The sequence below is a fragment of the Molossus molossus genome, unplaced genomic scaffold (assembly GCF_014108415.1).
Source record: "Molossus molossus isolate mMolMol1 unplaced genomic scaffold, mMolMol1.p scaffold_m16_p_13, whole genome shotgun sequence".
In the NCBI taxonomy this organism is placed as follows: domain Eukaryota; kingdom Metazoa; phylum Chordata; class Mammalia; order Chiroptera; family Molossidae; genus Molossus; species Molossus molossus.
In genome coordinates, this window is record NW_023425348.1 from 55,309,457 (window position 1) to 55,333,855 (window position 24,399).

A 24,399-nucleotide genomic window follows, 5' to 3' on the forward strand; every position below is an offset into this window, starting at 1 on the left:
ATTGTTTTCCTGTTTAACCTAATGTAAAAATACATATTTCTTCTTGAAAGGACAGTGTGACAACAGTGTTAAATCTTTACACAAACACATATCATCCACACCTACCACCGGCTGGCCCAAGACAGTCCTCATTTCCACACACTTTTCAGTAATGTCTCACCTGCCTTCCTACTTTTTACCGGGACCCTGCTCTCGGGGTAGCGCCAAGGCTCTTCGTTAGTGCTTTCCTCAGTCAGCGTCACCTTTTAAATATTGTCCCTACTGCTGCCTAGTCCTCCTGGTGGCCAGCTTTGGAGGATAGCTCACTACGGGGATATGTTATCACTGCTGAAGCATTTAAACCATGGAGCGCAAGCTGGCCGGCCACATGGTTTTGTATTGCCTTTGAGCCAGGAGTCATTTTAATTCTTCAAATGGCTGAAGAAATATCAAAAGAAGAAAATTTTGTGGCAAACTGGAAGTTATACGAAATCCAGGTTTCGGTGTCTGAAGCCACAGGTCTGCGGGAGCACAGCCGGGCTGACGTGTGGACGGTGTGGCCCGTGGCCGCTCCAGCAGCAGCGGCCGCGACACTGGCCGGTGGGCTCACGGAGCCCGGAGTCTTCGCGGCCATGGCGGCCCTTCACAGGAAAAGCTGGCTGACCTCTGATTTAGACCTTTCGGTTATTTACTGTTACAGCTTCTGTGGAGGATTATTTTGTTAAGATAGTTTTCTAGGAATGGGGCTCGTTACTGAGCCAGACTCTGCCCCTCACTATTCCCGTGACATGTGCCCGTTGAGTGACCCTCTGAAATTCAGCACGGTTACATTATTATTATTTTTTTTAAGTATTTCCTTCCAGCATATTAGGCCCTTGGAAGGATTTAAGAATTCTCCAACCCTTCCTTCCCTTCAAAAGCCAAGAAAATAAATGCTTAAATAAACCACCAACTATAAATTATGGCCGGACATTGAGTGTGTTTTTCCACACGTTTGAATGAGCTTCCTGCAGACTTTGCGGTGGCTGTCACCTCTGGCCATTGTTTCGCAGCACCGCCCCTCACACTGTGACAACAGTGGATATCCTCTGATTCTCTGGGGGGCCCTCTGCATCGAGGGCTGTTTCCTATTCAGTAGTAATAAAGGGGTTCCTATGGTTACCCAGCACGCCTCTGTGCCCACTGCTGATAAGTTGCCATGCATCTGCTCCTCTCTCTGCCTTGGAAAAAGCTGGGCCAATGCTTCTCAAACTCCAGTGTGACTCCAAATCACCCCTGAGCTTCTGACTCAGTAGGTCTGGGTTGTGCCTGATCATTTACATTTCCAGTAAGTTTTGGCTGGGGTCCCTGCTTTGAGAACCACTGAACTAAGCTGTCATCTCACGACATTGTTTACATGCAGAAACCTAGTCGATACAGCGCCTGCCATCGGTGGGAAGTGAAAAGATACCCCCAGCCCTCTCACCTGAGTTGCTCCTCCCAGGGCTCCTGGGTGTTCACACACGGCCAGGACAAGGTAGACACATCGCTTAGCTGTGTTCGCTTGGGTACATTCTGGCACTCGGTTTTATCTGTCCCAGCCTTGTATGTCTCAAAACTGTATCCAGCACAGATGCCCTGCAGGTAAATAAAGAGGCTAAGGCACACCAGGCGCGGGGGAAGCCGTCTGAGTACTCGAACACCTTCTCTTTCAGGGATCGATCTCGAGAACATCGTGTACTACAAGGACTGCACCCACTACTTCGTCATGACCGCCAAGAAGCAGAGCCTGCTCGACAAAGGTGTCATCATTAACGTACGTCCCGCTTGGCGGTTATGTCCTGGCTTCCCTGTGGGACGCGGGCTGGCAGCATCAGCAAGTGCAGGGCCGACGCCATCCTGCCAGAGCCTGAACGAGGGGAGGAGCGGAAGGGGCCGCCACCTGCCACTTTCCTTCTTGGTGTTGTGTGCCTGAGCCCACAATAATACAGGCAGAGGCATCTCTGCAGAGGACGGGGGAAAGGGGGCGGCTAACCTGAGTGTTAGTGTGGGCCTTTGCCCCGAGAGATCACCTCAGTCTTTCTCTTCCCCACATGTCCTTCAGCCCTGCCCTCTCCTCTGTCACAGACATTTGGAGGCAGATTGGGGCTTCTTGTCCTACTGGGACTCAGACACTTTCACTTGTGAAATTCACGCTGTCACCCTTGTTGACTTGCATTGAATCTTGACTTTGCCACCTATTAACCCAGGACCGAGACTCAGCTGCTTAACCTTTCCGAACCTCAGAATTCTCGTCTGCAGAGCAGGAATAACAGCTTCTGTCTGAAAGGGCGGTTTGGAAGCGTGCCTTTGAAAATGCACGCAGAGCCCCTCGCACGCGCCTAGCTCGCAGTGGACCGCGGATTCCCTCCGCAACTTCTCCACCTGCTTGTTTGTCCTGCCGGCTTCCTGGCTCTGCTTCCTGCCTCTGCATCTTCCTGCTGAGACAGGGAGCAGGGTTGCAGGAAGGAGCACAGAGCGGCGGGCCCTGGGCCTTCCCAGAGCCCCTGATCCTGCCACTGCTGATGATTCAGCCTCGAGATAAGGATCATGCAGTCCAGGGTCTGCCTGCTCTCCGGTGTCGGCCTACAGCCCCAGCAGCATGGTGACCATTCACTGCTGCTTGTCAGAGAAGAATGTGCCTATCTGCTCGCCAGTTCGTGCTGGCAGCGGCCGGATGGCACTGGTAACCCAGCCCTCCCCTGGGCCTCCTGCACCTTGGCCAGGTCTTGGTTGAGAACCGAAGTTGCTGGATGGGAGTTGTAGGGGTGGGGCACCGGATGAAGCCGACAGCACCACCAGCAGACGTGCGAGCGTGGGCTCGGCCTCTGGTACCCACTGCTGCCCGGTCTGGGGGAGGCAGGGCAGTGTCCCCTTCTTCCCTCTGCTCCACAGTACTGCTCCCAAAGTTGTGGCCTCTGTCAGGATGCCTGTATCAGATAGTGAAGGACTCTTTGGGATCCACGGGTGTAGGGGGACCTTTCCGGGGGGGTGCTTCTGTCAGCCCTCCTCTGGGGCACAGGGCACAGTGTGACTTGGGTTTCCGGTCTCACTGGCTGAGCACTGCAGCCTTCTGGTTTCCCTGAGGTCACCCAGGGCACTTGTCCAGGCCACAGCATGCTGTTTGTGTGACTCGATTCCTTGGCTCTGTCAAAGCCCCTCCGACTCCCATCTCAGGCTCTGCCTCGTGGCACAGGGGGGTGACAAGGACTCACTCTGGTCCCACATATCACAACTATGGGGGGGCTGGGAGCAGATCCCTGTGCTTGTCCTCACCGGGGCCCTTCTTCCCCCTCGGAGACTCTGCGAGCATCTTCGAGCTGGTGCTGAGGGGCCTGTAGGTACAAGACATGAACTCTTATCTAGAAACTGGCTGGACATGGCGGAACTGGACACCGTTTGGTTCCGGAGCTCTGGCCTGTCTCCAGGTGTCCAGCTCTATAGTAGTTGCAAAAGCTGGGAGTCGACCGTCTGTCCCAAGCCACTCGAATTAGCCTTCCTCTCTCGCTCCTGCAAGAATGGCAAGTCCTCTCTGCTTTCCTCTCCCTACACGCGTCAGCATCTGCCTGGAGGCACACAGAGGTGCTGAGAGGGTGTTTGCTGGATAACCGAGTGACCAGCTTCCCCATCTATCCTGCTGATTTCTGGGCTTCTCCCTATGGCTACTGGAAGGAGAGGACCGTTTCTCCTCAAGACACCAGCCCCTGCGCTCCCAGCTGCTCCGCCTCGCTCTCCCCACAGGGGGCGGGCCGCTCCCCGGGACCTGCCTCTGCCGGCCCACGCACACGCAGGCTGGGATCCGGCCCACACACACGCAGGCTGGGATCCGGCCCACGCACACGCAGGCTGGGATCCGGCCCACGCACACGCAGGCTGGGATCCGGGTGCAGCAGGCTCGGTCTCGCCGTGACGGGAGCTTGGTCTCCAGGCGTGTGAGGTAGACGCATGTCACAGCGGGTCTCCCGAGCCTGAGTGCACCCTCGTTTGAAGCACCGGACAGACACTGCCTGACCTTCGCCTCCGGCCTACAGCCTCTTTCCAGCCCAACACGAGGGAGACCACGCTATCTGTTGTGTTGCCTACCTTTGCGCATTCTTGCTGCCTCCCTCTGCTGCCCACCTGCCTGCCTGGCATCCAGCTCTCGTCAGTGCTCTGGGCCTGTGGAAAGGGGTCAAAATCCATCCCCCGGCCTTTATCTGAATTTGAACTACGTCCCAGGCCTGCCCACTTCACTGAGAGCCTCAGTCCCACTCTTTTCTTCCTGGTCCTTGTTTTCACCCCCACCCTGAGGACCCGCTTCTGCCACCCGCCCACTCACCTGGGACCTCGCGCCCTGCCAGGCCCCATGGCTCCTCCCAGCAGCCTGGGCCAGGTGGACTGTCGCCCCCGTGCACCCTGGGGGTCTGTCCCCCTGCCTGGTCCCCACACTTCTGCTCGGGGCACCAGCACCAGACAGTATACCGTGTCCACACTCACCCATTTCCGGCCCACCTCCGGGCTGCTCACAGCGTGTTTTGAAGAGGAGGCTTTCTGACATCTTTCTATTCCTGTTTCCCTATCTCGTCTCCACACCTTCAGGGGAAGGGAGTGATCATATGACTGTAGGAACAGGTACGAGAAAGGAAATCAAAGAGCAGGAGCTCCGGCCTAGGCACCATGACCTGACAGGGGGCGCTTGGGCCAGTGCTGACGCAATGTGGGTGACATGGTTTGGGTGCGGAGAGATTAGAATTCCCGGAACAAGGTATTTGGAGTCATGGCTACAGAGAAGATGGACCCAGTACGTTGCTCTGTTTGTAGATGGAACCTGCCTTCCAAGGGCTTTGTAACTGCTCTTGGCGCGGCCTCGGGGTCATCGTTTGGGTCATCGTTGTTGAGCACAGGAATTCCCGTTCATTGCCCAGGTGTCAGGCTGGGCGTTGACATGGTCTCATTTGCTCCTCACATGGCTCTGTGAACTTGTTATTCTCATTTACAAGTAGGAAAAGGGGAAGTCGGATGAGTTTAATAACGTGCCCAAATTTATGCAGTCAGTACATAGCAGAAGTGGGATTCGACTTGTCTTCCCCAATAACCCCAAGGCCTGTGTTGGTCCCTGTCACCCTCCCCCCCACCTCTGTCCCCGAGATGTGCACCTTCTGTGTCACCTTTTGGGAAAGATAATCTTTTAGTTTCTTTGGCCACACGATGAGCAGACTAGGCTCTGGGAGACAGGTGTCCTACAGTTCGCTGCCAGGGCCCCCCCAGCCCGGCATCCCCGTCCTCTGGGCTCAGGTTCTCCCCCACCCCCCACAGCAGGAAGTACAGCACATAATACCATGAGAGCAAAGCAGGGCCCCGAGTAGCCCTCAGCCTGTCAACAAAAGGAGTAACTGATTTTGGAGAGAAAGTTTGAGTTATGGGAAGCACCCCTTTCTTTTCTGTTCTTCTTTGATCACTAAATACAGTGTATCTGGACCACGTCAGCTTAGCCTAGTTCATTATGAAATCACTCTTTCATGCACTCTTTTCTCTGTTAATTTCACCGAAGTCCCGGCGAGAACCAGCCGTGTGAAGCATCCCTCTGCATCTGCCCCAAGACCTTGGCTGTGTACACTGTTCTCTGTTGAAACCCCTCAGTGAGATGGTTGTTTTAGAACTTAGCGCCAGGAAAAAGTTTCCTCCCCCGAGGAATTTCTGTGCTTCTTTCTTTCTTTCTGATAAGGACAGAACTGTGACAGAACTGTGATCCCATTTCCCTTTTGCCTTGAGGGCCAGGAAGCTCGAAGCCAATTCCAACGCTCACAGCTGGCTGGTTTGGTTCTTTCTTCCCTTGGCCCTGATGTTCTCTTTCTGTTTGATTAGCCGCCCTGTACCAACGCCACTCCAAGTCCTTCTGCAAGGGGGTGGGGGTGGACCCTTGCCCTCAGAGGGACGGGTTGCCACACTGCGCTCCTGTTCCCCCGCAGGACTACATCGACACTGAGATGCTGCTGTGTGCGGAGAACGTGAACCAGGACAACCTGCTCTCCTACGCCCGCGAAGCTGCTGACTTCGCCACCAATTACCAGCTGCCCTCGTTAGACTTTGCCATGAACCACTACGGGCAGCCCGACGTGGCCATGTTTGACTTCACCTCCATGTATGCCTCGGAGAACGCCGCCCTGGTGCGGGAGCGTCAGTCACACCCGCTGCTCGTGGCCCTGGTGGGCGACAGCCTGCTAGAGGTACGGGCTGCACGGAGAGACCCGCACTCCTGCTAGAAGGCAGGTCCCCGGGGTTCTGTCGGGCTGGCAGCACCGCTGTCCTGCAGCCGGGGAAGGCCGGGCCTTCAGTCTGTTGGCAGGACTGTGCCAGGCCCATGCCGGCCTCGGGGCGTGCCCTTCCTCTGAAGCAGAGGAGCCGTTGGTCTGTCACAGAGCTTCCTCGTCCACCTCGGGGTTGTCGTGGGCTGACCTCTGTTGAAGGACACACTTAGGTGGCCTGGTCTGGACTTCATGGCCATCCTTCTCACAGCACGTGGACCTTCAGCTGGGCCAGGACCCCTTGCTCATGTGGGGGGGTCTCTGTGGCCTTGCAGCCCTGAGATCCTGTGGGCTGCAGAAAGGCACGTGGGCTAAGTCCAGTCTCCGTCCCTGCTCAAAAGTCTTCCCAGAAAATCGGCAAATGCTCGGATCCTTAGGTTTAATCAATGCTTTCAGAAGGGATCCATTTTCATCTGTAATGTAAGCACTAACCAAAATGTGTGCATGTTTTTATCCCAAGTTGAGCATCGAATTCCAACGTACGCTTGGGACGCGCATGGGACAGTTTAGTGAGAAGTGAGCAGTCCCTGCTCATCAGTGTGTGAGCTGTAACCTAAGCTCCTTGCTTAAGTACTCAGCACCTCACCGCACACCCCACTTCTCAGCTCCGTCTCACTACTTGGCCCCATGATCTCCCCTTAGCCAACCAGACCAACCCTTCTTCCATCAGGCTCCATCCTTTACCAGCCACCAAGACTTTGCCCGCTGCTCCCCCTCCCCCTACGCGATTCCTGACTGGATTAAAATCAGAATCCTACGCTTTCTTTACAGTGCAACTCCTTGATGAAACAGGCCCGTTTCCCTCCCAGGAGGAGTGTGTCGCTGCCTTCTTTGAGCCCCCGTCTCGCTGTTTCTGGGTCACAGGCCCCGTTACACATACGTGGCTATGCTGCAGATATTGGTGTTTGCGGAGAATCCAAGTGGCTGCCTGTCGCCTGTCTACCCCGCGGTGCCTCGCGTGGGCCTGGCGGTCGGAGAGTGCTGGACGGGGTGGACAGCAGGCTGGGAGCCATTAGAATGACCCACATCTTGTATGTTTTCTTTTGCAGCCCTTTTGGCCCATGGGCACAGGCTGCGCCCGCGGCTTCCTGGCCGCCTTCGACACAGCATGGATGGTGAAGAGCTGGGACCAGGGCACCCCTCCCCTGGAGCTGCTGGCTGAAAGGTGAGTGTGGCAGCGGGCGCCCGACCGAGGCGGGGAAGGGCATGGCTGGCTGCTAGGAGGCACCTGGATGAAGCTCTGTCCCCTTCGCCTGCCTTCCCACACGTGGCTCGATTTGTTCATTGGGTCCCAAGGAAACTTTCTCCATCATGACCCACCTCCTTCAGTCACTTTCTCTAGGGGCCAGGCCCTAGGTCCTAGATGCCAAAGTGAAATTATCCTCTGGGGCGGCCATGAAATTGGGGTTCGGCACTGCTCAGTTGCCTGGGAGCTGGGAGTGGTTTAGGGGAAGCTTCCATCGGAGCGCTGAGTGCCCCGCTCTTCTGCTGCTGAGATCTGGGCTTCCTCCCGGACCCTGCCGTTGGCCATGTGGCTGTGACAGCTGGTGGACAGGGTGGGCACAGGCCTTTGCTGGTCTTGGGTGTGGAGGCCTGTAGTCATGGGGGACAGGCCACAGGAGGCCACGTGGCTGGGTGGTGGTTATAACAAAACCACAGGTCACAGGGCTGCCGGCTCTGCCTGGGGCAGGTGGCCAGCATCTCCACCTCCCAGACTCCTTCCTGCCTCTTCTGCACCCTTTGAACCTCCCCCACTTTGCAGATCTCAAGAACCACGGGGCTGGCCGGCACTGCAGGGAAGGGTTATACAAACACATCTAAGGAGCCCTTGAGAGCAGGAGAGGAGTGGGGGTGGGGACAGAGGCCTCGGGCTTCAAGAGCATTCCCTGACCCCGTGCCCTGCCTCCCCCAGGGAGAGTCTTTACCGGCTGTTACCTCAGACGACCCCGGAGAACATCAACAAGAACTTTGAGCAGTATACTCTGGACCCGGGGACACGGTACCCAAACCTCAACTCCCACTGTGTTCGGCCCCACCAGGTAAGGCCTTCCCTGGGACCCTGCACTGAGCGGAGGGAAGGAGGGGTCACCTGAAATCTTGGCATGTCCCTGGGACCAAGGCCACCCCTGCCTCTTGGCCCAAAGTGGAACCAGCTCCTCTCTCTGGGAGAGTCACAGGAGAGAACTAGAACCTATGTAAGTGTATGTCCACCTCTGTACATATATTTACATAGGTTTATTTGTCACCAAGCATGTGTGTTGCTAAGCATGCCTCGCTCAAAGCGTCTACATGGCCGAATATTAAGTCCTTTCCACCACCGTCCTCGAGTCCACTTTTTTCTCCCATTGACTCAGACCGTACAACCTCCTGGGCCCATAGCACGAGTGGTGTGAATTTTAAAGTGAGCCAGTGACATAGTCACACTTGAGTGCCTCCGCCTCGGGTGGATGATTGAGACCCGTTGCTCTGTGTCACGCCCAGCGGTAGAGGGGAAGGGTGGCTGGCACCAAGCAGAGAGTAGGTCAGGTTCAGAGGCCCTGCGATGAGAATTTGGGGGCCAACTGGTGAGCGCTGCATGGTGTTCCTTGCTTGTAGGTGAAGCATCTGTACATCACGAAGGAGCTGCACCAATTCCCTCTCAAGAGGCAGGGCTCAGTGAGAAGATCCGTTGGCCTCTCCAGGCAGGGTGAGCAACCCTCTGGCACCCCACTGGGAAGGCTTTTCAGGGAGGAAGCCTGCTGGGGGCCATGGGGGCCCAAATGACTTGGTTGACCTCGGCCAGGCTCCTCTCTTCTGTGCTTCAGTTTCCTGTTCTGTAAAACCAGGACAGGGCACCCCGGCGGTATAATCATCACCAAGGAGTTAATGTGTTGAGCACTTGGCACATTAGAGTGAACGGCAGAACCACGGTGGCTGGGACTCGCTTTTCTTTCCTTTGATTTCCAGTGTGAGGGTGTGTCTCCCAGCTGGGTTCCAAGCCCCATGCACTCCACTCTTCCTGACCTTCCAGGGCCTGGCACAGTAGTAGAGGGAAGGGATTACTAAATCAATAACTCCCCATATCCACCAGGCTTTGCTTAGGTCACCGTCCTGCTTAAAGACCTCTCTGACCTCCGCCACCTGCCCAGACCTCGCGTCCTCCCTGCCTTTGGGCCGGCTCGGCCTTGGCAGCCACCCTCCCAGCCCTTCCCACAGCCATGCCCCGCTGCCGCCGCCCCGTAATCAACCGTTCTGCACAAACGTGGCAGGTTTTCCTAGCGTCTTTGCCACGGCATGGTCCTTTCTGTTTTCTTGCGATGCCTTCTTCTGTCTGATGAATTGCTAGACGCGTTTCAAGATGCAGCTCAAATGTACTTTTTTTGTGACTCTCTTTGGCAAGTTCCCGGGCCCTGGCAGACTCGGGGCAAACTCGCTCCCATGCTCCCCTGGCACCCTGCTTCTGCATCATTGCAGCGTCGTGTCATCGTCACCCGCGTCCGTGTCTGTCTTCCCCATGGGATGGGATGTGGCAGAGTCCACACTGTCCTCACCTGTGTGTTCCAGAGGATGTTAGGGACTCTGCTGTAGGAGACCATGCTTCCTATCCCAGCATCCTGCCCTCCTACCATACTCTTGACAGGGCCCCTTGCCTTGGCGCTGTTCCTCCTGGTCCCCAGCCTTGGTGGCAGGTAGAGAAGGGTCCCCAGGGGACCCTGAGATTTCCCCAGAGCATCTCACTATCTCTCCCCTTACTGCAGAGTCAGACATCCGGCCCAGCAAACTGTTAAACTGGTGCCAGCAGCAGACCGAGGGCTACCAGCACGTCAACGTCACCGACCTGACCACATCCTGGCGGAGTGGCCTGGCCCTGTGTGCCATCATCCACCGCTTCCGGCCTGAGCTGATGTGAGTCGGGCCCCGGCTGGACCTGCCAAGTTCCTCATAGCCCACGGGGCCCTGGAGGCAAGAGGAACCAGGGTTGTTCTGCTAGATGCAGAATCTCCAGAACTTGGTTCAAAATTTCTCTGTGCATATTTTCAATTTGGGTTTTTTCTTAAGTTTGTTTTTTTTCCTTTTGCACCAATTAATCTGCCCACAGCTCATTCTGAACGGAGGTCCCTAATATGTGGGAGCAAAAGTGACTGGGCTCGGTGTTATACTCGTCCTGCTGCCCCTCCACTGCCACTCCTGGGAGCCTCGAGCTTTGCACCCTGGGGCTCTGCCCTGAGAGGGGAACATGGGCAAGACCTAATTCTGGGGGGAGATGTGACCGTTTACAGGCCAAATAACTAGAGTTGAGACCCAGACTGACCAGCTCTGTGCACTGGGCAAGCCACTTGTCTTCTCTGAGTTTGCTCCTTCGTTTACTGGGGATAATGTCAGGTTCATTAGGAAGACTGAACTGTATGTAGATCAATGTGTGCAGTGTGACCACACACCCAGGGGCAAATGCATCCAAGGGGCTGAAAGGAAACCTCCCTAAGGATCATTAATTCGTACCTTTAGAAAGTGAGGTTGCCGTGAGGAGGGGCGGGGCTCTCACTTGTCACTTTACGTGTTATAGACAACTTGATTCTCTTTTGACAAGAAGACCATGTTAGTTTCATAATTAAAAGAAACAGAACATAAGGGAACCGTTTAAAGGTAAAGGAGCTCATACATTTTCCAAAGTGGCGTAAGTCATGTTCTGATTGTTTTCACCCCAGACAGCAATGGCACTGTCATGGCCCAAGTCTGATTCGGTCCCACCCTGGGTGACAAGGACAGTGTTAGCTTCTTGTGACTCAGCCTCCTGGGGAATGATGGGGGAGGCGGATGGGACACGGGCAGGGGTTGCTGCTCCTTCACCCCCCACCTCTGCATCCTCTCCCTGAATTTCACCTTGTCTTGATTCTCTAGCAACTTTGACTCTTTGAATGAAGATGACGCTGTGGAGAACAACCAGCTAGCGTTTGACGTGGCTGAGCGTGAGTTTGGCATCCCCCCAGTGACCACGGGCAAAGAGATGGCGTCAGCCCAGGAGCCCGACAAGCTCAGCATGGTCATGTACCTCTCCAAGTTCTACGAGCTCTTCCGGGGTACCCCGCTGAGGCCTGTGGGTAAGGACCTGCTTTGGGACCAGGCTTCTCTCTGCCCTTGGGCCATTTTGCCCCGTGCCCGTGTCTGGCTGACCTTCACACTGGTGTTTGCTGTCCTGGGGCTGACCCATGCCTTCCCTTCGACTTTGCTTCCAGATGGGTGAGCCCCACCCACCCAGACCTGTGCACGTAAGTGGGTCCGTGTACTGCAGATGCCAGGTGACGCTGGGTCTGCCCCCGGCTTCGGGGCCGTGTCCATCTTTAGTTGGAGGGAGAGAGTTATTTTGGAGGGAACGTGTGGCACTGACACCCTGAGCCCTTGGGTAGCTGTGACAGGATTCAAATCCGTCTTACTTTCACTTCCTAACAGACTCCTGGGGCAAAAACTACGGAGAAAATGCTGACTTCGGCGTGGCCAGATCATCCCTTGCTCATAACTATCTCAACCTCACGTTTCCAAGGAAGAGGACTCCACGAGTGAGTGCAGACTTGGGCTTTATTTAACTTAGTTTTGCACGTGGATGGGGGGAGGGGATTGGAGAACGTCCTGCCCTTGACCTGTTTCTGCTGCTGTTCTCACAGATGAAGCACTCGCAGAGACGTGCGTGAAATTCTGTTCAGTCCGAGTGATGGGAAGGCCCCCTGGCACCTTGCAGCTAGGCTAGCCTCAGGGACGGAAAAGCGGTTGCAGGAAGGTCACGGTAGCTCAGCTTGGCCCCCTGAGTGGGGAGGAGGAGACCGGTTCTCACTTTGTTGAGCAGTTCGTTCAGATCAGGAGCACAGTGGCCATCGAGGGGCAGGGGTGTGTGGTGACGCTACCTTTGCACATTCTGTTCTATTAACTTTTTTTTTCCTTCTGATTTTTTTTTATTTATTTTTTTATTAATTTATTTTTGTTACAAACGTTTCTCCTTTTATCCCCCATTGACCCCTGCTCCCGATCCCACCCCCGCACCCGTCCCTAGCATTGTTGTCCACGTCCATGGTTATGCACACATGCATATAAGTTTATTAATTCTGTTTTATTCACTCATCAACTGTTTATTGGGCCCTACTGTATGCCAACAATTAGGGCTGAACTTTTTGCTTGTTTTGATGAGGGAAGAAAATATGCAGAGATGAATAATATGTGGTCCTTGACTTTGAAGAGCTTAGAGACTAATGAAGAGGCTCCCAAACGTCCCTTACCTTTGGCAACCTTCGTGTTCCAGTACTTTTTGGCTCAGTGCCCAAGATAAAAAGAAATACCTAGAAATTCCACTTATTAAATAGTTAAGTTCAAATAACTTAGTAGGGGTATTGTACACAGTATACGACAGACTTCATTCACCATGTTTCCCTAGAAAATTTAAAACAACCTACAGCTCCTCTTTTACTGTGGTGCCATGGGTTCCTTTGGGGCACAATTTGGGAACTAGGGACTGAAGGAGAAATCATTTTATTTGAATCATGGCATCTCTGTGGAAGGGATAATACGCGTTGTCCTGCTTATGGTGCTCATTGTCCGGATCTACAAAAGGAGACCAGAAACGTTAGGGGGCAAGTACGCACGGGGCTCGCCTTTGTCTCCGGCGCGGGCAGCCCTCCCCTCGCTCGCTGGGCAGAGGGCCGCAGGCCCCTGCATGTCTCCGTCTCCCCGAGCTGCTGGGTGTCTCAATCCCTGGCCAGCCTTGCCATGTCCTGCCATCCTTCTGCCCAGGTGGGGCCAGGGCCGTGGGGCCTCCCTCATTTCTCTCAGCTATGTAAGCTGTGGTCACTTTCTCCGCCGAGGCCTGCGCTCCCGATAATGTCACAAGCCGCAAGCGTCATGCTAACTCCAGCAGCGGGAGAGGGTGCTTGGTGCTCCACCCTGTCCGCAGGGAGGCGTGGGCGACCACGCCAGGGCGGGAAGGAAGCTGTGCAGGCCTGCTCCGGATTTCAGCAGAGCCAAATGGCTGAGCCGCACCCGGCCGTTCGGTCCCCCTCTGTGCCCCTGGCTGTCCCATTCAGAGGCTCTGTGTAAGGGCTGGGTCGCCCACCACACGACCCGAGTGAAGCTGTGCTCTGGACAACAGCCGTAGGCTTGTTCCTCCCCAGGCCAGCATGTTCCCTTGAAGCCCAAGGACCCCCATCCAGGCAGCCACCATGGCCTTTCCAAAAGCCCCCTGGGCAGAGCAGTCCCCCTGGTGGCCCCCACCACAGGGCTCACAGCTGGGAACAGCAGGAGAAGCTGGAGGGAATGTTTAACCCTCTCACTACCACACCTCTAATTACAGTGACGGAGTGGAAACGGCCTGGCCAGGAGGTGGGAAGGGTCGAAAGTCCACAGTCCGCAGGCCAGCCAGGTCCTGACGGCTGCTGGGCCTCGCTCCACCTTCCCCTGGCTCTGCTAGGGAGCCGGCGTGTGTCTGGCCAGCCCTGCCTGACCATGTCCATTCTCCTCCAGGGCGTGCCTGTGGGCTGTCCCCCTTGAGAGAAGTAGAAAGCTGCAGATCTGACCCTCCCACGGCCCCATGTAGTGCCCCAAACCTGCCCTGCTCTTCAGATAGCTAGAGAGATTGTTAGGTCGCTGAAGTGTCTTACTGGTCCTCTCTTAAAACTGACTGCATGTCTCCTCTGGGTGGGATGGAAGTTAGCAAGGCCAGTGGGTCACCTGCTCCCTTGGTCGTCACTGACATACCAGCGTATTGTCCATGCTCAATGCCAGTGCAGTGACCGGACCACGTGGACAGTTCCTTCTCCCCATTTGTAACTGGATGTTTTTTTGGTTTGGAGAACCGCTTTGCAACGCTCTTTGGTCTTAACATTTCTCACAAGCAAAGAGTGCCCAGTCCACTCCCATTTGCCCTGGGATGGACATGGAGGATGTCTGCTTGGGGACACAGAAAACCACACACACGGAGGCTCCACTAGTTACACCCAGACCACATCAGTGCAATTAGAGACACAGCCTTGCTGCCCGGCTCGTGTGCCCCTGTGGACCGGAGGCAGGCCCGGCCGCACCTGCATGTTCTACACAACAGGTGCACACACGGTCTGTCCACACAGGTGCCTCTCTGTTCAACCCTGCCCCTTCTCCACTCCACCCTGCCCCTCCCAGCCCCCCACCCACTGCCAGAGGAGTGATGATGTGGGAATGGACCAGCCCGTGTTTGTTCACGAGGTGGCATCTTCATCTGAAGAGGGTTCCTTGTTTCTCTGCTGAGCCAGGCTTAAAAGTCTCTCTCCCTCCTCATTTTCACTGTTGGTGTTAAATTTTTCTCTCGTCCCTGATCCTGATAATGTCAGAATCCCTACTGACCAACATTAGGCAAAATGAGACATTTCCTCCACCAAGAGCTTTGCTTACATTTAGAGAGAGTAACTCTCATCCACCTGCCAAGAAGGTTGTCCCTCTAGTGAGTGGTTACAGTAGGTTGATTAGCTCTGAAGACTGGATAGTCCAGGCCTGTGAAAAGAAGAGCTTGAGGTTCTGTTCCCCTCTTATTAAGTCCTTGCTCTGCCCTGGCTGGTTTGGCTCAGTGGTTAGAGTGGCGGCCCACAGACACGGGCCAAGGGCACGTACCTCGGTTGCAGTTCGTCCCCGGCCCTGGTCGGAGTCATGCAGGAGGCAACCAGGTAGACACATCGATGTTTCTCTCCCTCTCTTTCTCTCTCTCTCCCTCTCCCCCTCCTTCCCACTCTATCTGAAGATAATTGGGAAAAAAATATCCTCAGATGAGGATTTTAAAAAATAATAATAAGCCCTTAGTCTGCTTCTGCAGATTGGCCTCTGGTCCTGGTCAGCATCAAAAGTGACGATTCCTGGGGACTCCTGGGCTCTTGGCACCATGTACCATAGGTGACACCTGGACATGGCTCTGTCCTCGCTCTCCTAGGCCTGCCGTGCGTGGGTAATGCCTGCATTTGTGGCCACTTCAGCCATTACACACATTGTGTTACATATGTACTCAGGGTACCTGATCTTTTCTGCATTCTGAGCCCATGGTTTGCAGGACAACACAGCACAGAAGTCATCACTTGTTCATGAAATGCCCATCCCAGAAGCCGGGTTAGTGATCCCAGGATATTTATCCTGCTCAGCTGACCGATTCTGACCCAGGTCCTTCGCCAGCACTGGTCCCGGAAGAGTGGAGTGCCCATGACTCATGTCAGTGTCTGGTCTGGGTGATCTGGGTCTCCCTCCCAGCTCTCTGCTCCTTGACCCTTCTGCACAAATACTCCGCAAAGAGCCAGCGGTTGCTAGGCATGGAAGTGCTTCCTCCATCCATCCATGCGGCTCATTCACTGAGTGCCTGTTTGATGGGGAGTTCTCCTCTTGAAGCCAGAGGTGGAGCAGTGAACCAGACAAGCAAGGACGCCGCCCAGGGCAGCTGACCTTCTGGAGAGACTCCTTAAGTTCCTCTCACTCCCTTCCCCCACTACTCTCACAGAACCACCCGCCAGCAGCCAAAGCTCCTTCTGGCATTCTAGTACTTCTCAACTCAGAGATTTAAGAAGGTTTAGGAGAGTCAAGAGGACCTGGCCCTGATGCTGCCCCACTCAGCGAGTGCAGGACCCATGGGCAGCCCTCCAGCACCTGCGGTTTGCAGGCTGATCTCTCCTGTACTCTATACAAACACAGCCTGAGGTCTGAGCTGATTTACAGAATGGCAGACGCATACGTATTTAGGTCTGCCGGGGACTCATGTATTTAAACCTCTCAGGGAGTTCCTTTGGTTGTTTGCAAAATGACTACAATAACAAATATTGCATTGCTGTGAAGACACCATAAATAAATGTGTGCTGCAGGTCTGAGCACATTCTTTGGCATGTGGAAGGGGCTCCATAAATGATAGTTGCTTTATAAATACTACATAGAGATGCTCATTGTCTGAAAAGATGAGTGAAACTAGTTGGCCTGAACACTTGGATCAGTACTGCACTTGGATCGATGTAGCACTTGACAGCATATGAAACACTTCTCTATAGATCTTACCTGCCCCTGGTGTCCCCTTCTGAGGAAGGCAGGGAATGCATTCTCATCCCAGTTTTAGAGAGGGGGAAACCTGGAAGTGGGGAGAGTAAATTGCAATGTTATGTAGGGGGTGACTCTCAAAGTCAGACCTAGAACTCAGATGTTCTCATTTCTGCTAAGGAGCATTAACTTGAGTGATGGTGTCTAACATGTATATAGCACCATATATTGTAAGAAATGTTTCACACACGATTTTATTAATCCTTACAACATTTTATGAGCTAGAGAGTATAGCATCTTATAGGTGAGGAAACTGAAGTCAGAGTTCGGTGATTTCCCTAAGGTCATACAGCCAGGAAGTAATCAGTGTCAGGATTTGAACCCATGGCTCCCACTGCTTTGCCCTTGAAGAAGAACAGTGCTCTCTTGCTAGTGTCACTGGCCACCTTTCTAGATCTCACGGCAGCCACCCTACTCAACCAAGTTGTTGCCTGCAATGGCCAGTCTCTCCCTGTGACCGAGACCTGAATTTCTCCAGGATTAGGTTATAGTAGCTAACTAAATGACAACTTTGTTTGCTTTGGGCTGACATCACATTAAGTCAGACAGTATGGGAACATGGTTATTGTGTGCTGATCAAATAAATTATCAGATTGGTAGATATACATCTATTCTTCTTAAATATGGTTTTATTGATTCTTTGAGAGAGAGAGGAAGGGAGAGATAAAAACATCAATGTGAGAGAAATACATCAAGCGGCTGCCTCCTGCGTGTCCCCAACCAGGGCATATGCCCTGACCTGGAATCGAACCAGGACCTCTCAGTCCATAGGATGAAGCTCAATCCACTGAGCCATACCGGCTGGGCCATCTATTTTTTTTTTTAATGGAGATACCGGTTACTTTAATAAATGATTTCTGATATGTAGAATCTTACAAATCATTAGGAAATCATGATAAAAACTTCAGGTGAAAAGGATGGAAAAAATTAATAGGAAAAGAAAGTGAGGTATTGGCTTATTCTCACGCTCTGTTTGACAGGGTACCATAAATATTTTCTTTCTCCCTGCACCTAAATTCTTTGTAGAACAAAATAGAGCCAGGAAAGGGGGGTGCTGAGCAACTTTAGTTCCCAAATAGAGATATACAGACAGATAAGAAAAAAAATAGATAGATTTCTAGATTTGCATTTTCTCCACCTTTTTGTTTTAACCAAACTCTTCACTGAGAATCAGTGCTCCATGCTAAACCCATGGGAAGAGCAGAGACCGTCTCGTCTCGGCAAGCTGACTGCTAACCTCTCCGCATAGACCACATTGCACTGTCCCACGGGTCAGGCCGGAGCAAAGGCGCTGTGGCTGCCCCCACACTTCCTGGATTCCCCCGAAGGATTTGGGGTCGTCTTAGGTGCCGCTACTGGACACGCTCCCCCAGGAGCTTTGTGTGCGCCTGTGGCTAACACTGGGCTTGGATCTCGACAGACTCCGGTTGTTGGAATAGTCACACCTGGGGTTGTTGAATGCAGAAGAGAGAATAAAGACATGTTGCTCTTTAAGGAAAAAGCCAAGGCCTCCCTTGAGGTGGAAACAAACAAACAAAAAGAACAACAGAAAACCCTGCGATGGGCGCCAAGTGCCCCCGCTGGTAGGACAGCCTGTTCTTCCACAGGCCGGGTCTCCGGCTCTGGAGCGGGGGCCCAGACGGCCTGTGCCTCTAAGGCCCAGCATTGTTGAAAACAAGGTCATCTGTTTCTCTTGGTGTTTGCCCAAGCCGTTGGGCCTGAAATAATTTCCATTCACAGAATAATGATTTATTGGGAGCTGAGGAAATGTGGGAGGGAAGACAGGGCCCTTTAATCCGGTTTTATTTTTTTGATGCCTGAGCAAGGGAAGGATCAACTTTTTAAACAAATATCAATGACTAAACTCTGGTTGATCTTGACTTTGAAAACATTAAAGGTTCTGGTAAGTATGGGGTGAGGGGAAGTGTAAGGACTGGGGAGCAGGTGCTTTCTGGTGGAAGCCGGTGAGTCCGTAACAGACCGTGCTAGGGACTCTGTGCTATTGTTAGTGCTGTCACTGTTATATAGTACATGATCATCCCTTATCATAGTATCTGAAATTATTAGTGTTGTTCCGGAACAACTGGGAGGTAAAAGAATCCGCTTGTGGCTGGGCAGGTTTGGGACGTGTGGGGCTGGGGGTGGCACCCTGGACAGGTTTGGGGTGTGTGGGGCTGGGGGTGGCACCCTAGGCAGGTTTGGGACGTGTGGGGCTGGGGGTGGTACCCTGGGCAGGTTTGGGGGGTGTGGGGCTGGGGGTGGTACCCTGGGCAGGTTTGGGACGTGTGGGGCTGGGGGTGGCACCCTGGGCAGGTTTGGGGTGTGTGAGGCTGGGGGTGGCACCCTGGGCTGAGGGAGAGAGCAACCAGCAGCCCTTGCGACTGCCTCCAAAGTGGCCCGGCCAGGAGTTCATCTGGGCCTGCCGCGGAGGGCCCTCTGCGGGGGAGAAGGCCCCAGCTGGAGGGATACACAGTCGTGGGGATGATTTCATGGTCCTCAGGGGGCTGGCCATTTGGAGAAGGCCCCAGCTGGAGACTGGTGGTAGAGAGGCCTAACCTCAGTGTCAAGAATGGACTCACCCGCAGTGTGCAGAGGAGGTGCTAAGTCATCCCTCGGACCCAGCCCAGCGCAACCTGGACATTGCACTCGTTCCTTTGGCAACCAAGCCCGACGACGGGTGGCCTCTGGTGGTCCTTGCAGGGGTGATGTGATAGGCTTGGGAAGTGCGAGTTTCTCTGCGTTTACATGTCCAGATCCGGGCAGCAGGGAGCAGGCGGTAAAGGGTATTGGTAGGGCCACCATGTAATGTATTGTCCAAACCAGCCCGCTTTGGGGAGTGGAGAGAAGCATTATCACTAATTATGCCAGGGACAAAAAGCAGTGAGTCAAACGTGCCCTGGACAAATGGGGCTGCATACTCATCACAGTGCTCGGACAAAATCTGGTGCTCCTTTGAAATGAAAATACCGAGCACTGGTGGCTGGGGTGGTGACTGAATGCGGATGTAATTTACCATCAAATCCCTGGGCAGCTCTCTGAGTCCCTAGAATCCCGCCTGCGCAGTGAGCCCGTCACCTTGTCGTAGGAGGTCCCCATAGCAGTCCCTGAGGGGCTCCAGCAGGCTGGCTGTTACTGCCTGAGCCCAAGGTCGCGTTCACAGCGGGGAAACTCCCCGTCACGTCACAGGGAGTCTGTGCTTTGGGGTGTCTCAACACGATGTGGGGATGTGATTCCCACCCCTTCTGACAGGTGGGGTGAGGATCCGACCGCTGCACCCACACAGAGCTCTGTGCGGCTGTAGTCATGGCCAGGGCAGTTTGTCTGTCTGTCTCGGGGTGGGGAGGGCTGCTGGCGGAACTGTGGGCTCGTGTGGCCCTGAGATCACCGTGCTTTCTTGGCCATTGCAGGTGGACAGCCAAACCGAGGAGAATAACGACATGAACAAGCGGCGGCGGAAAGGCTTCAACAGCCTGCGTGAGGTTCGTGAGCACAGTGTCGGTTTACACAAGGGCCCGTTGCCCGACGCCAGTGGCCACAGGCAGCCCCAGTGCCCTGTCCTCCTTGCTCTCTGCTCTCGGGAACCACTCGGTTCCAAGCTTGACTTGGTGGAAAACAGTCGGGTTCTGGTCCTCGCTCCACTGCTTACTGGCTAGGTGACCTTGGGGAGAAGAACCTCCCAGGGGGGGGCTCATGTCTGTAAAATACAAATGATACGTTTGAAATGTATGAAACTTGGCAGGATTTTTGAAGATTATGTAAGGAGATGTTATTGATGTAACATGCTGGGCATGATATATGGCACCTATGTTAATCAATATATAATCACTATTAATAGTGGGCAGTAAAGGGGCACCAGCTGTCCCTTCTCCCAGCCATTGTTTCCACCTTTCATGTTTTCTGAACTTTAAGGCCAATGTCCCAGTGCCCACAAGTGCCACCTTCTGGTGATACAAGAAAATGACAAGCTACTTTGTCAAAACCAGGCACGAATCTCTCTACTACTGAAAAATTGATCAGCAGAAAAAGAAAGTATCAGTTCCACTTCCCCAGGCGGCTCTTTAAAGAGGCCTGAGATATCCCTTCATTTGAAAAGGCCGTCAGTCCCACAAAAGCAAGCCCAGATGTTGTCAATGAACCCCAGGATGCCAGCTCCAGGGAGCCTAACAGCTGATGTCACGATTATGACATAGAGGCACGTGGATAGTTTGTATAATGCACTGCTACCTGAGTTACAGGACTTAGAAAAGACTTCGTCTTCTATGGCTGAAGAGGTTTTGTTGCTGTATCTTGTCATGACGTTGTTCATGTCTGGGATTTGCTTCATGGGGAAGCTCTGACCGGGATCAGGACCCTGGTTCTCACAGCTGAACTTTGTAACAATTAGAGCCATGAGGGCTGCCGTGGGAGAGAGGGAAGCTGCCTGTGGGCCAGCCTGTGTTCTGGGATGCTCAGAGGGAAACGCTGGCAAAGAAAGCCTGGAGTTCAGTTTATGTCTTAAAATGTGCATGGACTCATTTTATTCAGTGAGTTCAGATCACCCTTGTTCAAACCTTTTCTCGAACTACTTTGGCTGATCACTTCAAGAACTGCTGCTTCTGTCTCTTGGCCCTGGTGTGAGCCAGAAACCAGGGCATAGGGCGATAATTGAGAGGAGGAAGCAGAGGCTTATTGGCGGGGCAGGAGAGATGTTCATTTCCCCGTGATGGGTGCTGGCTCTCACTTCACATGCTGGTGACTTGCTCTGGCCTCCGCCTAGGCAGCTTCCCTGGGTGCACTTTGTCTCGGGTGGATGTCTTCTCCTGCCTTTCATCCCGGGCCTCTCTGAGGGGCGTTTGTGCTCTTTCTGTTGACAGCACGGGAGTGAGTGTGGGGAGACATCTGCCTGCACCTGCCCCTTCTGCGATGGCTCTGGGCAGTTTTCTGCGCCAGCTTTTTTGCTTCCAAGTCAGATTGAACCAAGCAATAATTTTTTCTCAATTCTCGCTGTTCAAAGCGTGTGCCAAGGAACAGAAGCATCATCGTCACCAGGCAGCTGGTTAAAAATGCTGAGTCTCAGGGCCCACTCCAGGCCACCGAACATGAATCTGTTTTCGAAGGAGCCCCTGGTGATTCGTGTCTGGGCAGTGCTGTCTCTGCATGACCCACTGTCCCGGCTGGCTTTGGCCTTGTACAAGCAGTGACCACCCAGTGCCCTCGCCCTCTCTGACTCCAGGCTGCATTGCTATGCAGAGTTACATTTCCCACTTTGAAATGGGGAGTGTCTCCAGTTCGTGTTTGCCCAACACTTCAGAGTGGCCCTGCATACACGGCGTCCCAGGGGGCCGCTGCTCTTAGGGATCTTCGTAAAACATGGCTGGTGGCCTGCTGCTTCCATGAGTTTCCTTGTTGTCTTCAGAACAGCTGTTTCTGTGAGGGAGACTCATGGTCTCCTTGGGAAAGCAGACTGACCACTTGACCTGACAGTGCCGTTGACCCTTCGAGGCCTGTGGGAGCAGGTCCTATGGGAAAGGGAACAGACATTCCGTGAACTCTGGTAATTTTCCAAGGTTTATTTTTAGCAGATGAGCTAAAGAAACCTTATGTGGAACTCCATCTTAGAAAAGAGCATAATCAAGTGGTCACAGCCAACATCTCACCAGGCATTAGTCACGCTGGTGTCATGTGCCCTGGTATGAAGCAAGGAGAAGAGCACCCCACTTTGTGGCACCCTTCTTCCAAACCCCTAACCCCGCCTACTCATGAGAAACGTCAGAGCAGCCCAAGTCAAGGGACTTTGTACACAATGGCTGACCAGCCCGCTCCAAAACTGTCAAAGTCATAGAAGACAACGAAAGATGGAGGAACTGTTACAGATGGAAGGAGACTAAGGAGAAGTAATGGCTTAATTCCATGTAGGATGTAGGATCCTGGATTGTGTCCTGGAACCCAACAAGGACAAGTGTGGAAAAACCGGCATGATCCAAACCAAGTCTAAGGTTTATCGTGTCGTGGCAGTGTTAATTTCTTAGTTGTGATAACAGTAGCATATTATTCCAGACATTAACTTTATGTGCAGCTGGGTGAAAGGTATGCAGGAATCGTCTGTGCTATCTTTGTAACGTTTCTGTATATCTGAAATTATTTCACAATTAAAGGTTGTTTTTAAAAGATAGCAACAACAGCCCTGGGCAGTTTTGCTCAGCGGTTAGAGCATCGGCCTGCAGACCAGAGAGTCCCAGGTTCGGTTCCCGCTAAGGGCACGGACCTCGGTTGCGGTTTGTCCCCAGCCCTGGTTGGGGTTGTGTGGGTGACAGCCAGTCGATGTGTCTCTCTCACATTGATGTTTCTCTCTCTCTCTCCCTCCCTCTCTACCTAAATATGAATGCATAAATGTCCTCGGGCGAGGATAAAAAAGAAGAAATTTAAAAGATAGCAACAGCAGAGCGGGGCAGGTAGAAGATGGGAGTGGGTTGCAGAGGAGGAAGGAGAAAGAAGCCCAAAGCTTGTCCCTGATTGACACCCTCTTGCTCCTTTTATTCCCCCAACTGTTCATCTCTTGGAAACCAACGGAAGTATTTTGAAAATGATTTTACTTACTGCTTCATTATTATATCTGATTTTTTTGCAACAACCATGTGAAATGGGTTATGCTCCCATTTTACGGATGAGGAAACTTCAGGGAAGTTAATTGCCGAGGTCACTGGGCTGGGATGTAAAAGACTCAGGATTCAAACCCTAAGTCCTGGCTCCTGAGCCTGGGTGTGCCCGTCTTGGGGAAGACACCTCCCCCCCAGGAGCATTGTCTCCATTTGGGCATCAACTGCTGCTTGGGCCTCACTTCCTGACACCATGGAGGGTCCCCTTCTTTGGGAAATTAGTCCCCTGTCCTCAGCGCCCAGACCCTCTCCCTGATACCTCGGTTCCGGGACCCAACAATTAATGCACCGGCTTGGACTTTGCAGCCTCCAACCTTTTCCAGCCGAAGTTTGGGCTCCAGTCAAGAGGGCAGCGGCAGTAAGGAAGGTGGAAATCAGAACAAAGTCAAGTCCATGGCAAGTCAGCTGCTGGCCAAGTTTGAGGAGAACTCTCGGAACCCTTCACTCCTGAAGCAGGTGAGTCCTGGACCTGCTCGCTGGACCTGCTTTCTTGGTGACCAGAACTGAGAATGCAGCACAGATGTTCAGGCTAGTGATGGATTTCAGGTATGTCAGCCAGGCCAGGCTCAAGTGAGCCTTCTTCTCAACCAGGAGTCAGCAGAATCCTCTAAAAGGGACCGGATAGCCAGTACTTTAGGCTCTGGGGGCCACCTGATCTCTTTTGCAACCACTCAACTCTGCCATTGTAGCCTGAAAGCAGCGTAGACCTAAATAAATGTGCATGGCTGTGTTTCAATAAAACTTTATTTACAAAAACAGGCAGCAGGCCAGATTTGGCCCGAGGACCGTAGTGTGCCATGCCTATTCTGCATTAGAGAAGAAATCCTTTACCTAATTTGGTTTTACTTTGCAACCATGACTTGGTTTGCGGTCCTCAGTAAGATGGTGCAGCTGGAAGAAGCTTTAGAGGTGCTGGCTCCTGGGAGAGCACCAAGTCCATGGTGAGAAGACCCATCCAAACAAGGGGAAACTGAGTCACAGGTCTTAGCTCCATGTGGGCCTACGGGAATGGGGACCAACCTCCCTAGTGTTGTAGTGCCTCCTCTCCCTATTCCCCCAGGTCAGGTTGGCAGGGCTGTGTGTCTGACCAGGGTCAGAGTGTGGCTGAAGGCAGTCAAAGCTTGGACTGTAGCGTAAGGTCTGAGCTGCTTGGTTCAGTCTGCTCCCCAAATTCCTCTGGGATGCCACTGCCACACTACCAAAGCTTGGGGTAAGGGGCTTGGGTTTTTTGGAGAGTGCTTTTCACATGACAGAATTAGGCTCCCCTTGCCCGGACAGTGTGGCTCAGTGTATCGAGCATTGTCAGATGGACTGAGAGGTCCCGGTTTGATTCCAGGTCAGGGCATGTGCCTGGGTTGCGGTCTCGATCCCCAGTAGGGAGCGTGCAGGAGGCAGCCAATCGATGTTTCTTTCTCACGTCAACATTTCTA

The 24,399-nt window shown here is 53.4% G+C and overlaps 1 protein-coding gene across 5 annotated transcripts in view; it reads left to right on the forward strand.

Annotated features, from left to right (window-relative positions):
• MICAL2 (microtubule associated monooxygenase, calponin and LIM domain containing 2) overlaps positions 1–24,399 on the forward strand; it is a 199,070-nt gene that overhangs the window by 92,254 nt on the left and 82,417 nt on the right. For all 5 annotated transcript variants that reach the window (XM_036258877.1, XM_036258873.1, XM_036258874.1 and 2 more), the window contains exons 8-17: positions 1,674–1,774; positions 5,946–6,203; positions 7,331–7,446; positions 8,194–8,320; positions 8,877–8,967; positions 10,019–10,166; positions 11,160–11,359; positions 11,709–11,815; positions 19,742–19,813; positions 23,276–23,425. In XM_036258877.1, the coding sequence (XP_036114770.1) occupies positions 1,674–1,774; positions 5,946–6,203; positions 7,331–7,446; positions 8,194–8,320; positions 8,877–8,967; positions 10,019–10,166; positions 11,160–11,359; positions 11,709–11,815; positions 19,742–19,813; positions 23,276–23,425 (1,370 nt within the window). The remainder of the gene's footprint in view (positions 1–1,673; positions 1,775–5,945; positions 6,204–7,330; positions 7,447–8,193; positions 8,321–8,876; positions 8,968–10,018; positions 10,167–11,159; positions 11,360–11,708; positions 11,816–19,741; positions 19,814–23,275; positions 23,426–24,399) is intronic.